The sequence below is a fragment of the Chlamydotis macqueenii genome, chromosome 17 (assembly GCF_036417535.1).
Source record: "Chlamydotis macqueenii isolate bChlMac1 chromosome 17, bChlMac1.mat, whole genome shotgun sequence".
Taxonomy (NCBI): Eukaryota; Metazoa; Chordata; class Aves; order Otidiformes; family Otididae; genus Chlamydotis; species Chlamydotis macqueenii.
In genome coordinates, this window is record NC_141572.1 from 14,513,209 (window position 1) to 14,526,761 (window position 13,553).

Below are 13,553 nucleotides of genomic sequence, written 5' to 3' on the forward strand. Positions count from 1 at the left end.
GTACTGACGCAGCTCTGCACTCAGGCGGTCAAAATGTGCTCTGAGATAATACTTCACAGAAGTCCATTAGTTAGCAGATCGTTACTGTCCTAATTGTGGAGGGGGGAAAGTTTTTAAACCATAGTAGCTAAACATTTTTTTTTAAACAAACAAACAAAATCCCTTGACTTTGGATTTTGGTTATTTGTACCTTTATAGGTTACCAAAGACAAGATCATTTGACAATCTGACGACAGCCTGTGATAGCAGCGTGCCTACAACCAATCGCCGTAGCAGCGACCCCAGCCTCAACGAGAAGTGGCAAGAGCACCGTCGGTCCCTGGAGCTGAGCAGCCTCGGTAACCCCGGGGACGATCCGTTTGACGGAGAGAGCCTGAGTAAACAAGGCAGGGCTCCGGTTGGAGCAGAGCTCTCTGTTGCAGCTGGTGTGGCAGAGGGACAGATGGAGAACATTTTGCAAGAGGCCACTAAAGATGATGTTGGTCTGGAGGAGCACTTGAGGGGAAGCCTAGAGACAGTAGGGAAAGGGGACGAGATTGCCCTGGAAAAGGAGAAGAGAACGGAAAACCCACGTGGGTATGTCTGTGGAAAGGCTGAGGCGGACAAAGGTATGATAACGAACAATGCAGCATCCAATCCACATCCAGTTTCACAAGGTGCTTCTGAGCTTAAAGGACAACAGGATGAGGAGGCTGATCGCAGTAACGCTGTCCAGTTACCTCAGGTGAAAGGACTACAGGCTGTTCCTTTGGAGGGCTTTCTGAACAGAGAGCCTGGAAAGAACCCAGAGGAAGAAGGCATTAGCAAACTTGAAGGAGAAGCAGAGAGCCTGTACAGTACGGCACAGGCCGGCCTTCCGTTACCTCTTACAGTCCCGCACGAGGCAGGAACATCCAACATTGAAAGTTCTACGGAAACCTTAACGGAGAATGAAGCGAAGCAAGAGCTTGTTCCTTGCCTCAGACCTCACCTGGTCGACAACAGTGCTGACGAACTTTCTCAGACTATCGAGAACAGGCCACAGGGGGAGGGCATGCTAGAACTTCAAAAACTGGGAACAAAAGTACATAGGACTTCTGGTAGCAGCAACACACACATCCCGATGCCTTCCCCTTGTGCCTTGCCTTTAGCTGAATGTAAAGATGAGATTGTTTGTAACGGAGAGCTGGAGCCTGAGAACAAGATGACTGAGAAGCCTGCGGGGTTCAGTATCCCCCAGAAATACCACGTGACAAACGGACACTGCGTGAACGGAGAGGACGGTCGGATCAAGGCCTCTCTGAGTCGGCAGGTCTCCACAGCCAGCTGTAGTTCTGCGCAGTTTCACTTGAGGAACTTGCACCAAAAATGGATGTTTAATCATCTTGGTAAGCAGCAGGCAGCCAGCAGCCCAGACCAGCCCGCCAGAAGTCACCTGGACGATGATGGGATGCCTGTCTACACCGATATTATCCAGCAGCGCCTGCGTCAGATAGAAACTGGCCATCAGCAAGAAGTGGAGACCTTGAAGAAGCAAGTGCAAGAGTTGAAGAGCCGGCTGGAGAGCCAGTTCCTGAACAGCTCCCTGCGTCTCAACGGTGATTATGGAGATGAAGTGGTAAGTGGGATGGTAACTGGGCCACTGCTGGAAACAGTGGGCTAGTTAGTCAGGTCCTGGATCTCACCGTACTGTCAGCTCTTGGTTCATTGGTCAGGTAGTGATTGTTCTGGTCATCCAGGCTTTTATAAAACCCTCAGGGTCATTGTGAAGAGGGCAAACAACTGACCGAGTACATGGCAAGTAGCGATTAGTGATGATTAACATTTTCACTATTTCACTTTGCCCATAGATGTACAAAGGTTTGTTTCAAGATGGGTGTTTCGCAGCGTACCTGCGCATACCTGGACATACCCGAACACCTTCATTGGCTTTATTAAAAAGGAAAAACATGTGTTTTCACATACGAGCAAAGATATTTCTCTGATTTACTGGGACAGGAGCGTAGGACTGATGCGTTGGTGCCTTGCGTGCTCAGGGTGAGAAAGATGCAGCAGCGGCTGCTCTGTTCGCTCAGAACCGTGGCGTTTAAGCCACCCCCTTTTCAGATGGCTGGCCTGCTCCAGGCTCATAGCTGGAATAAGGGAAGAGCTTTTGTGGCAGCCTTATGCCAATGAGGGTATTTTCTTAACAAATCAAGCTTAAGGGAGCTTTTAAACTGTTCGTGCTTTTACTTGGAAGTATTTAAAGTCGTAAATGTAGAGACTGGGAGGCTTGATTCAAATACGGCACGCTAGCTCCTGTAGTGATTAAATGATCTGTGTAGTTGCGGTTGCAAAAGAAATTTTAAAATCAGAAATGAAAAAAGTGCAATTCCAAGTTTGAGATCTCAATAGCTAGCAAGTTTTCTCTATATCTGTGTATGTCCTGGGTGGATTTAAAGTTGCTTCTCCCCTATCTGTTTTTCACCTAATTTCTCCTCCTCTTTTGACTGATAATTAGTAAAAAGTCAAAGGAAATATAGTCACTGGCCTTATGTTGTTGCTTGAACGTGACACTGAGTCAGAGAACAAGCAGGAGTCCTGTTCTGTAGAGGCTTTCGAGCACAGAGCAGTTCTGTGGGTTTCTGCAAAACCTAATTTTTCAAAGGCCCAGTTATTAGCTAAGTAAAATAAATGGAGAGGAGAGCTACTGGGGCAGCAGGCAGGCATGGGGGGAGGAAGGGGGCATGGAGGGGAGGTAAGGAGACTTCCACTCTCTGAATGAGTTTGTATCTTCTCTGGGTTTGAACACCTGAGGCTGATGTAACACCCATCAGAATTTTTCTACGTGCACATTATCGTGTGTTTTATATGCCTGCAAAACTAAAAAAAAAAAAAAAAAAAGAGGTTTCCAACTTTTGTTTATTTAATTGAATGTTGTTTAGCAGTGGCAGAGGTGCTGGATAGTCCCAGGTACACTTGTGAAAAATCCTCAGAGCCTTCTTGGCTCTTCACATCGGCGCTGGTAGCACGGAGTGCTCCTTTGGCGCGTCCGCTTCGGCTCGCTGTCGTTTCCGTTGGACGTGGCTTCTGTCACCGGCAAAAGCTTGGATTCCTTGGAGAAAGTTGGTGCTTTGGCTCAATTTAGTAGACTCCCATTTTTTAAGGGCCCTCACAAACCGCAGTGCAGAGCTGGACGTGAGAGCGCACTGTCCTCTAGAACACTCACCGTTTTCAAGAATCTGATCTCTAGCTTCTGTTTGTGCCTCGGCTTGGGAGTACCAGGTTTTCTTCTGGAGCTCCAGAGGTGCCCATTCCTCAGGCACAAAAAGACAGTAACGCAAGATTTCTTGCTATTCTGGGTGTATTTTAAGGGCTGGCTGAGTTTTAAGTCGGTTAAAATACATCTCTACCTGGATAGTCTATATTAAGGAAGCATTATTCCCAGAAAACTATATCTGGAATATACACAACTCACTCTGGGTTTCCCATGTGTGATTTGGCTTGTGTTTTCTGGAATTTTTGCTGACAAAAGCACGCATGTGTTAATAGCATTAGTTCTGAGAAGCCTTGGAAAGAAACGTGACCATGAAATTGGAGCCACAGCCAGCAGCTTTTTTGGTTAATCACCCAAAGCACTGCCAGAACTCTGTGCTAACGCAGCAGAAAACAAATTTTTAAATCCATTCTGCCTCACATCATCCTGGCATCAGAGGGTCAAAATCTGACCTGCTGGGGTTTTTTGGTGTGGTTTTTTTGTTTGGTTTTTTTTTTTTTTTTTTTTGCAATTCATCGCTGCACAAACCACTTCGACCTGTGGCAAAAGGTACTCTTGCCTTTGCCACGCGTGCGCTGCAGGTTGGTACCCATTGTACTCCTCCCCAGGACTGTCCGGTTTTGTTTGCATGGAAGGAGGAATATGGGAAGGTTCTGTTCAGCTGTGTTTGTTTGCCAACAGACCTCTATCCCCGACTCGGAAAGCAATCTGGATCAGAACTGCTTGTCTCGCTGCAGCACAGAGATTTTCTCTGAAGCCAGCTGGGAGCAGGTGGACAAACAGGACACAGAGGTACAGACTAAATCCCTGTAAATCGCTCATTCTTCTGGTAGGATGGGATACTCATCATTCCAATTACCCTACGGCCTTTGGTCACGTGCCACTTCTTGTGAACTGTCTTCCTTGCGTTTCACTCGTCTCTCATACTTTACCTGCCAGTACCTGTGCCTATGAGCCCTCTGCTGTCTGTCTGAGGTCTTTGAGAAGCTGTGGAAGGGATGGTTAGCTAAGGAGCCTTAGGTGGACACACGCTTGGTGAATATTCACGGCCTGGATGCTTCTAAAGCACGGAAAAAACCACAGGGAATTGGATTTTATGGCTTACTTTCTGTTTGTCTGAGGGGAATTTGGTGTTGATCTGTTCTCAAAGGGAAGGTTTCTGTTGTCTGTCTTCAGTTGTTGCAAACACTCAATTTGTGCTCTTAAAACAGAGCAAGCGCTTCCCTCCTGGTGCTTTGCTTTGACCTTGTGAGCGCAAATGAGATGGGCTAGTTACTAATTAATTGCCCTCTCCTTGATAAATTTGCCTTTTTATTTCTCCCAGGTGACGCGATGGCTTCCGGACCACCTCGCTGCGCACTGCTACGGCTGCGACAGCGCGTTCTGGCTTGCCAGCCGGAAGCACCACTGCAGGTAACCTGTGTGTCGACGGGACGGAAGGGAGCGGGGCACGGTCAGGGCTCGAACCGGTCCCTCTCCCGTTAAACCAGGAGCGGGCTTTCTCTTGACACGTACTCCCTTTCTCAAGGGTGGGTGTCAGACTGAGTGTTTTAGAGTAGGACCGTGCACACCCTGAAGGGACAGAGAGCTTTGGAAGAACAGAACAGTTTCTCCCATGCAGAGCATATATATTTGAAAAGCCAGGTTTGATATCTGCTCCACCCCAGCCTGAGCAGATCCTACCTTTTTTCCTCAGACTGGATTTGGAGGCAGCTGGCTGTTTAGCTTTTTAAGAAGGGTGTAAATAATAAAAAATACTGGTTTGTCATCTTAGCATCCAGTAATTCAGTACTGCAAATACATGAATGGCATCTTCTTCCCATTATTGATTGTAAACCTGCTCGTTTCCTTCTCTAACCATTCTTCCCTTTTCATTAAACTGCTCTTTTAAGTGAGTCTGAAAAGGACACCTATATGAAATAAAAGTTTTCTGGATTATTCTTCGCTAAATGTATTGCCAGCAGAGGCTACAGATAATGCGGGCAGCAGGGGCTTAGTGAAGAGCAGGTGGCAGGGGCCTTGTGATTAGCTCATACTTTGGTTAAAGTCAGAATCTCAGATTTCTATTCCAAATAAATGCCCATTCCTGATTTCTGGACATGAGAAAACTGTTACAAGAATCGTCTTTTAAATAAATGGCCCTTGTCACATTTTGATGCTTCATTGCTAGAGAAGGATAAACATCTTTCTTGGTTTTTGTCCTCTTTATAGTTTGCTCCGCTTAGCCGTCTCGTAAAGAGAAGGAAACCCAGGGAGGAATGAATAGAAGTTGAATGGCTTTGATTGGTTTTTCATGTCCACTGTGTCTGTGCAAATTTGTAAGGCTTCAGATGAAAACCAGCGCGACTGAGCATCCAGCTGTGCGCTTGGGAAGGGTTTTCTAGGAGTTAGTGGTGCTTTCCCTTCCCCTTCTCCTGGTGGTATCGTTGTGAAGCGCTGCCACCCGCCCTCCCCAGGCCGCCTGGTGTTTGGCATCAACATCTCGGTGCCCGAGGCCTGGGCTCTGCAGAACTCCTAGCGCGTGAATGTGCACGCGACACCCTGAGGAGTTAAACCTGACCCAGGGTTTCCAGTTTGGTTGCAAATTTCCCTTTAGTGTCTTTGCTTCTTCAGCTTTCAAATGTCTGACCTGGCTGACCAGGCTGTCCACGGAAGCTCTGGTTGTTTACGGTAGAGACCAGTAAGGCCTGGCAGCCAACACGAACACCAAGTATTTCCATAGTACAGGTTTTCAGAAAGCTCACTGATCGGTGGCAGGCAGCTCAGCGTCTCACCTGAGAATGATAATGAGTTGGAACCCAAACACTCTGAGGCCTTGAGCAGGGTAAAAATATCCCCCTTCCTTCATCGCTGCTATTTGCTTCTTTTGCTCCTTCCCCTCTGAGCTCTCTCTCCCCTCCTTGCAGGGACGTTGAACGCGTTGATCAAATCTGGTGAGCATTTACAACAGCCCCTGCCTGTTGTCTGTCTGCGTTCTCTTGGTAACTTCTCCAAACTAACTCGGTCTGTTCCCCCTCCTTGTTTTTCACTTGCCTAGAAATCACCAGCAGTAAGTTGTGGGTGGCTAGCACAAGCTGTTGGATGTTTGGAGCCGTAGAAACGGGCCTCCCTTTTCGCAGAAAGGCATTTAGGGCTTGGCTTTCGGTAGCTGAAACCAGGATGTGGATCACGCTAACGCTCACCGTCAGTGAATCGTGTGTTTGGGTAACAGAGAACGCTTCACCTCTAACTGAGAAGAGACTGTCCTTCAGGTTTAGCCATTATGCTTTTATTTTTCATTTTTGCCACTTTTTGCCTTGTTTTTGAAGAGGTCCATGAATTATCAAACAATTCTAATATTGCTGTGCAGGCTAACAAAAAACCTGCCGCTTATTTCAGACGGACTGACAATACCGTGGCAGTAACAGGTGACGCAAAGCTGGTAGAGTTAGTGTCACCAAGAATGGGTAAACGTTCGTGACTGAGTCAGAGGAGGAGGTGGCAGTAGTAGGATTTTAAGTCACCCTTCCTGAAAGGAGCAAGATCGCTCTTCCAGCATGTTTCATGTCTCTTTTTAATCTCTCAAGCAAAGCAGAAGGACCACCAGGATAGAAAGAATGAGTTGTTCAGAGCTTTCCGAAGCTCAGGGGAGAACGGTTACAGAACACTATTATCTATGACAGAAGGATAAAACAACAAAAAATCCCCAAGCACGTGTTAGGAAGGTGATGAGCTACAACAAACAGATTCTTGTTTTAATCCCTCTGGTTCTTTTTCGACCTCATCTGTCAACAGCAAGCGGCTGCAGGATAATGGTTCTTTGAGCAGCAGAGACGTGGGTTGTCGGAGCGGCTGTTCTGCAGGCTGTTTCCGTATAACACCTCTCGGCACTGTTTGCACCCCGACTGGTTTTTCTGATAATAATTCCTAACAGGGTCCTTAAGAAGACTCCAGAACCCCTGCGGAAGGGCTGGCCATGGGCAGCCTCCTAGTGCTGGGGTTACCGCTTTGAGACCAGGAGCCGCTATGAGGGGCTGAGAAAATGAGCCCACTGAAGGGAGAAATGGGATTTCTCTGCTGACTCCTTCCCCATCAGTGCCCAGCATCTGGAAATCCTCTCTCTTGGCAGTGAAGGATTAACCAAAGCTGCTGGGCATAGGCAGAGTTCTCTGTCGGTCTCTTGGCAGCAGCAAATCTTTTTTTAGTGCGAAACAGTAATGGCACAAAATCCTGATGCCAAAGAGTTAATGAAAAGGGCGTCAGGCATGGAGGTAAGCTTGTGGAATTCACTTCCCTGGAGTGCTGTTCTGAGCTCCTCCTAAGAATTTATGAGCTTGGAGGACAGGGCACTGCGGTGCTCCCCAGGCTAGCCTGAGCAGCTGCGGGTTTTGAGGGGGGCTGCAAGGAGAGAAGGTAATTATTTTGAAGATTTAAATTTTATCCCTGCCTCCCGTGAGGTGCATGCGCCAGCGTGCCTCCACCAGCTGACATCTGACAGGAATGCGTATGAGACTGCTCGCCCTGCCGCAGCGCTGCTGTCATTTCTGAGCATGAGATGCCTGGCTGCCCGTCTCCTGGCTTTGCATGATCCCTCTCGACTCCCTTTACTTTACGCAGAAGTGTGGAACTGCCGGGAACGCCGCGAAAGGCACTGCGCTGCTGGGGCAGTGGGAGGATTGCATCAACCGAAACTGGTTTTCATTTTTTTCATCTGTCCCGTGCTTAAACTTTCCAGCAGTGCACTTGAAAGAAACAGAAGCAAATAGCTCTGTGCTGGTACTTCCCTCGCTCTTCTAAAAGTGCGTGCTGGGAGCAGAGACTCCTGCCTCCTCCCAGGACTGCAGCATCCAGTCTCTGACACACAGCCCAGTCGGTGCCGTGAGCAGGGGCCAGACCACCGCGTTCCCCCGCGTCCTCACGGAGGCGGGCGTGCTGACTGGCCCCCCCTTAGCCCCTCTCTTGCCGTCCGCCCCCGAGGCAGCAGTGACAGGGAGGAGCAGCCCCACGCCCCAGCCGCTCTGCAGGGCATGGGAGGGCGCTTACCCCGTTCACAGGGGCCAGTTCCCTCCAGTTTGACACGGGACGGTGCTGTGCAGAGGAGCCATCGCTTAGAGACGTTTGAGGAGCTGTAATTCCGTACTGTAGTTGGCCTTGTGCTCCATCCTGGTGTCCGCTCCCCAGAGCTCCGCTCAGCTCCAGAAGCGCGTGGCGCAGGGCGCAGGCGCTGGGGGTTGTCTGCGCGCAGCCTGGCACGCGGGGAGGAGCCCGCGCAGCCTCCAGGGCTGACCCCGGGATAACATTAGCGCTTGGGTAACTTCATCAAACTGCTCCTAATCTTTTCTTTTCCTCCTCTGTTCCTGATGCAAGGAATTGTGGAAACGTGTTCTGCTCCAGTTGCTGTAACCAGAAGGTGCCCGTTCCCAGCCAGCAGCTCTTTGAACCCAGCCGAGTCTGCAAATCGTGCTACAGCAGCTTGCACCCCAGCAGTTCCAGCCTTGACCTCGAACTGGATAAACCCATCACTGCCACGTCAAATTAAAGTCCCAGCCTCGAAGCGGCGGGGGAGCAGCCGTGCCGACTCTTCCCCAACGGACGGGCGGATTCGCAGTGGGCCGAGGCTGGGAGGATGCGGGAGCCGTGCACTTTGGAGGTTGGGGCGTGGAACGCTGCGCGGCGGGACAGACCTGCAGGACGTACCGCTGGATTGTGGGATTCTCCTTTCCTGGCTATTCCCGTTTCCCTCCCGCCCTCTCTGTGTGTATGTGTCTACGCGTGCGTGTGTGTATATATAATTATATATATGTGTCTGTTTGTTTGCTGGAAGATTGTGGAAGTGGGAAGGGAGCTGGCGCCAGAGCCAGTTTCCCTTTGGTGTTTCACTGTCCCACTGCTGAACTGTGCAGACAGACAATTTTGGGGAGGAAGGGAGAAGAGGGGCATCAGCCCAGCCAGCCTGCAAAGCCTGAGTACCTGTAGCGTCAGTGCTAGTGCTTTCAATCACTCCTGAGACTCCCAAACACGAACCCGCTGTTTGGGAACCTGCTGCTGCTAGAAGAGATGGGAATCTCCTTCCCAAGAGAGCGCTCCGCCTCTCTGTTCTTGGAGCGGGCTTAGTCACCCTCGCTGCCCGGAGGGGGATCGGCCGCGGGTCACCGTCCTGGGCGGCTCCGGACTCGCGCACGCAATCGGGCTGTTCTGTTGCCGTCAGCCCCGCCGCTGCGGCGGGGAGCGGGGACACCTGGCCAGCGCTGGCAAAGGAAAGCGCGTGCTGGTGTGCGGGAGGCGAAAAGGGGATTGAACCGGCTGCCGAGCCGAGGTGGGTTTCCCGCGGGCGCCTCTCTGAAGTTCCGTAAATGCAATTCATTATTTAAAATCGCGTGGGAAAGTGGAAGACCTTCGACTTCTGTCCTTGCCCATCTGTAGGATGGTTGGCGCGGTGCGAAGCTGCTCTTGGAGCAGCGCGCTTGTCGTGGTTCACACAAACAGCCCGTCGTGCTGTTCAGACTCGCACTTTAATGAGACAATCCAAACCGGCGGAAGAGCAGCTGCCGCGCGCCGGTGTTCTCGCTGGGCTCGGTCCCTGATGCTCCCGGGATGTCGTCCCCTTTTCCAGTCTGTGCTTGGTGTGCTCCAGATAGGAACAACCTGCCTGGGGGTTGTGTAGAGACCTGAAACATGTCCCGGATTCCCCTCTGTCCTAAGCTGAGTTGCATTTCAGGCACCTCATTGAAGTGTGAATCTCCTGAATGTGTTTTTAAACGAGCGTTAGGTGCTCATCCTCTCTTCCTTTCGAAGGAAATGTAGCTCCTGCTTCACAAGACGTTGCCTAGCCAAAGCTACGACTTCTCTTGCGATATTCCCAAGAACGAGGAAGTCCTGCTGGAGCACTGGAGAGTTTAAGATACAAAAGCTGAAAATATAAGAAACCCTGGGAAAGGAGCGCTTCCCTTCCCCGGGATGCCGGAATCGTGTGATCCAAAGCGAGTATCACACAGAGAAAACCATCTGGGAATATTTGTCAGGTCTGACGGGGAAAAGAAATGTCGAGGTGTTTTATTTTTGACTTTGAACTTCCCACGCGTTTTGCAAGGATCGTTACGCTGCTGCGGCATAAGCTGAAGAGTCACAGGACAAAAATGAATGTCCGGGAGGGTGGCGTGGCACAGCCGCCTGCGTCCCTGCGGGAGGGGGTCTGGCGCCGCCCTGGTACGGGTTTTGAACCGTTCACACCATCAGGAGGGAAGAGCAAAGGGAGAGATGGGTTCTGCAGTCCGGCTGTACCTGGAAATATTTGTCGCTGAAGCAGAGCAGTGCAGATCTGGAGCAGAGGCGTAGGCATTGCTGCTCTGTGTGAGGCAGAGAGCGCTGGAGCGGGACGAGGACGACGCAGGGCTCCCGTGGCGGAGGGGCAGCGGGAGGCTGGGCCGTGGGGTGGTGCGGCACGCTAGCGGCGTGGGTTTGCGGTGCGGACAGGCAGCCAGCAGTGAGTCTGAGGCTCTGCAGCCCCTAACGACAGGTGCCAAGAGGTTACGATACGGGTTTCGGGGGTCTGGGATGTACAGTGTGAATAAACGCTTGCAGCTCTTAGTCTTTTTTTGATCAACGAAGCACTTTTTTTATTAATATTATTTTTCTTTGTATGTAAAGGAGGAAGCAGTATCTCTCCATAGCTGTGTATATAACCGTTCTCTCCTAAAGAGAGGAAAGTGCTCCTATATTTTTCATTTTTGTCAAAGCGAGAAGTAAATACTTTAGAATTGTTAAATATATAAATAAAAGTGAATAAAGTTTAGACTTTTGCATGGGAGCATTTGCTAACACACTTTCTAATTTTTTATTTTTCCTTCCCGTCCTTCGTAGAGGATGCGTTTGAGGTTCCGCAGAAACACCAAGGCCTTTGGAAAGGAGGCTGCAGCAGGCCTTTCCACTGTGTGTCTTTGCAAGGAACAACAATCTGTTGCTCCTAAACTTAGAAAAAAATAAATATTAAGCTTGGTTTTCCTGGTGGAAGCATCCCAGGGAGGGGGAAAAGATACAAACCACACCCACGGCCAGGCCCCGTCAGTACTCGGCGCGGATTTCTGGGGCTGGAGAGCTGCGTAGGAGCTCGCCTGCCTCCCTGCCTCGCTTGTCTTTCTCCCTTTGACCGACCGTCTTCATTCAGAGCGTTGAGATGGTGACGTTGGCCAAAATGTAGCAGCAGCCCAGGGAATTCGCCCTGCTTTCGGTGACGTTTGGGAAAAGGAAGCTCGGCGTCTCCCTTCCCCTGCCGCGCGGTGGGGAGATGGGAGCTGGGCTCTTGTTCGCGCGCTTCCTGCCTTACTGCTGGGCGCTGGAGCCGTGGCTCTCTGGGAGCAAACCCAGCTCGCTCAGGTGTAGTATCTTCTCATCTTCTCCCAGAAGGTGGAAAGCTCAGCTGCTGTTTGTCCTGCACGAGGGTCCGATGATTCCCATTCTCCTAGGGCTGCTTGCTCCTTTCCGCCACGTGTGCTCAAGCGCTCACGCTCCGTTCAGTTATTTCTTTTCTCACCCATTTGAAGTTGCGAGAGGATTTGTCCGAATTCTCAGGGGGACTGAAGAGCTCCTCGAGCAACTGCGGGATTATTTTGGGATAGGCCTGCTCTCATCACAAGGCTTTGTATGCAGTTGCTTTACAATTGTGCGGTATTTATTTAATCAAATAAAAGTGCAGGTTCTGGGCAGAGCTGTGACTGCAGCTGGGTGGTACGTGCAGCTTCAAGAACGCGCAAAGGAACAGCAGCTTTTCAGTTCCACACCAGAATTTTTTTTTATTTTTTTTTTTTTTATAGCTCCCTTCATACCGAGTTCCTTCTCTGTGCTCTTTCAGTAACTCCTGACGCCGCAGCGCGGTGTCCTGTGCACACCGGTGCTCCCAGCCCGGACACCGCGCTGCTGGGCTGTTCTCCGCTTTGGAAACGCTGAGCGAAACCCCGCTGCGCCGCGCTCAGAGAGCACAGGAGAAATGTTTAACTTCCACGTAGCATGAAGCTGCTCTCGTGCAGAAGGGCTTCATGTCAGGGGCGTCAGCGCCCCGGCAGCTCTGCTGTAGCGCGCAGCTGATGTTGTGTGGAAGCTCATTTCCCGGTGATCGGTTCTTCCTAACGACCGTCCTTCCCTCTTCTGGTGCAGCACAAGAGCAGCTATCGCCATGCGCAGCTTTAGCGCTGTCTTATACCCTGTGAAACAATCTCCTTGCGCAAAAAGCAATCTGCGCGGCTTATCGCGAGCCTTGCAGGTAGTGTTAGCGGCCGAGGAACCAGACAATCTGAGCCGGAGGCCCCTCTCGTCCCGGGGTGGGAGAGCAGCGAGCCCAGCCTCCCCTTGCCGGCGGAGGTGGCACAAGCACTGCAGCGCGGTGGCACGGGAGTCGCTGGGCAGCAGGCAGTCGAGCAGAGCTTAACTGTACGGGTGAGGGATGGCGGCAGCACGTAGGGTGGAAACCAAAGGCTTTTTATCGGGCGGTGAAGGGGGAGAAGGCTTCAGGAACTGCTCTGCTCCCCAGGAAAGGCTGTCGGTGCGGGACGGAGCCCACGCTGGGTGAGGTTTTCAGCTCTTCTGAGGCTGAAGAGCTACGCGCAGGACAGCTGAGGAGATTCAGAGCTCGGTTAACAGCCGGGGCGTGCAGGTATTTTAAGGTTATTCTATAATTGTCCCTCTAATGGATCCTGACTTACTCCATGCAGGATTTTCAGAAAAGAGTGTCCGCGGTCAGTCAGGGGTGGACCTGTAAGGAGATGCTCAGGCAGTGCTGAGTTTGCCGACCTGCTGCTGGTTTTCTCCGGAGCACAGGGCAGCGGCGCGCCGGGGCGCCTCAGCCCTGCGCAGAGCAGGCGCAGCCCAGGCAGCGGGAAGTTTCTTTTTCTAACAATTCTGCTCAGCTCTTTGTTGAAGAGGGAATCCACCGGCACTAGAGCAAGGGCGCGGGAAGGAGAACGTACCAGTGTCTGTCTGTCCGTCGCTACGCGTGCTGATGCGCCATTTCTTGGGCAGAGGAATAACGAATTCCCATCCCTTCATTCATACCTGGAAATCCAGGCGCTGGAGCTCGGATCGTTGCGGTTTGGGATGTAAGATTACCGTATTCTTCGGACTTTCAAATTTTTCAAATGCTGCTAAAGTTTTATCTTACTATTTAACAAATATGTTTTTTAAACCGATTGCCCGTAGTTATGTTATTAAATGATTTTTACCTTGCAGTGGCAACAGGTGATGCATTTGATTGTACATTCTTTTTGGTGGACTTTGTATTAAAACAACATCTGATTCTTGATTAATTACTTCAAGAACATTTAAATGTTTTAAACCGTGCAAACCTATG

At 50.7% G+C, this 13,553-nt stretch overlaps 1 protein-coding gene across 9 annotated transcripts in view; it reads left to right on the top strand.

The window, feature by feature from the left end:
- MTMR3 (myotubularin related protein 3) overlaps window positions 1-11,021 on the top strand; it is a 79,379-nt gene extending 68,358 nt beyond the window's left edge. For 8 of the 9 annotated variants that reach the window (XM_086761118.1, XM_086761120.1, XM_086761122.1 and 5 more), the window contains 4 exons: window positions 199-1,597; window positions 3,917-4,027; window positions 4,560-4,648; window positions 8,582-11,021. In XM_086761118.1, the coding sequence (XP_086617244.1) occupies window positions 199-1,597; window positions 3,917-4,027; window positions 4,560-4,648; window positions 8,582-8,753 (1,771 nt within the window). In that variant the 3' untranslated portion in view covers window positions 8,754-11,021. The remainder of the gene's footprint in view (window positions 1-198; window positions 1,598-3,916; window positions 4,028-4,559; window positions 4,649-8,581) is intronic. The other variant, XM_086761123.1, reaches the window with a different exon arrangement.
- The last annotated feature ends 2,532 nt before the right edge of the window (window positions 11,022-13,553 follow it).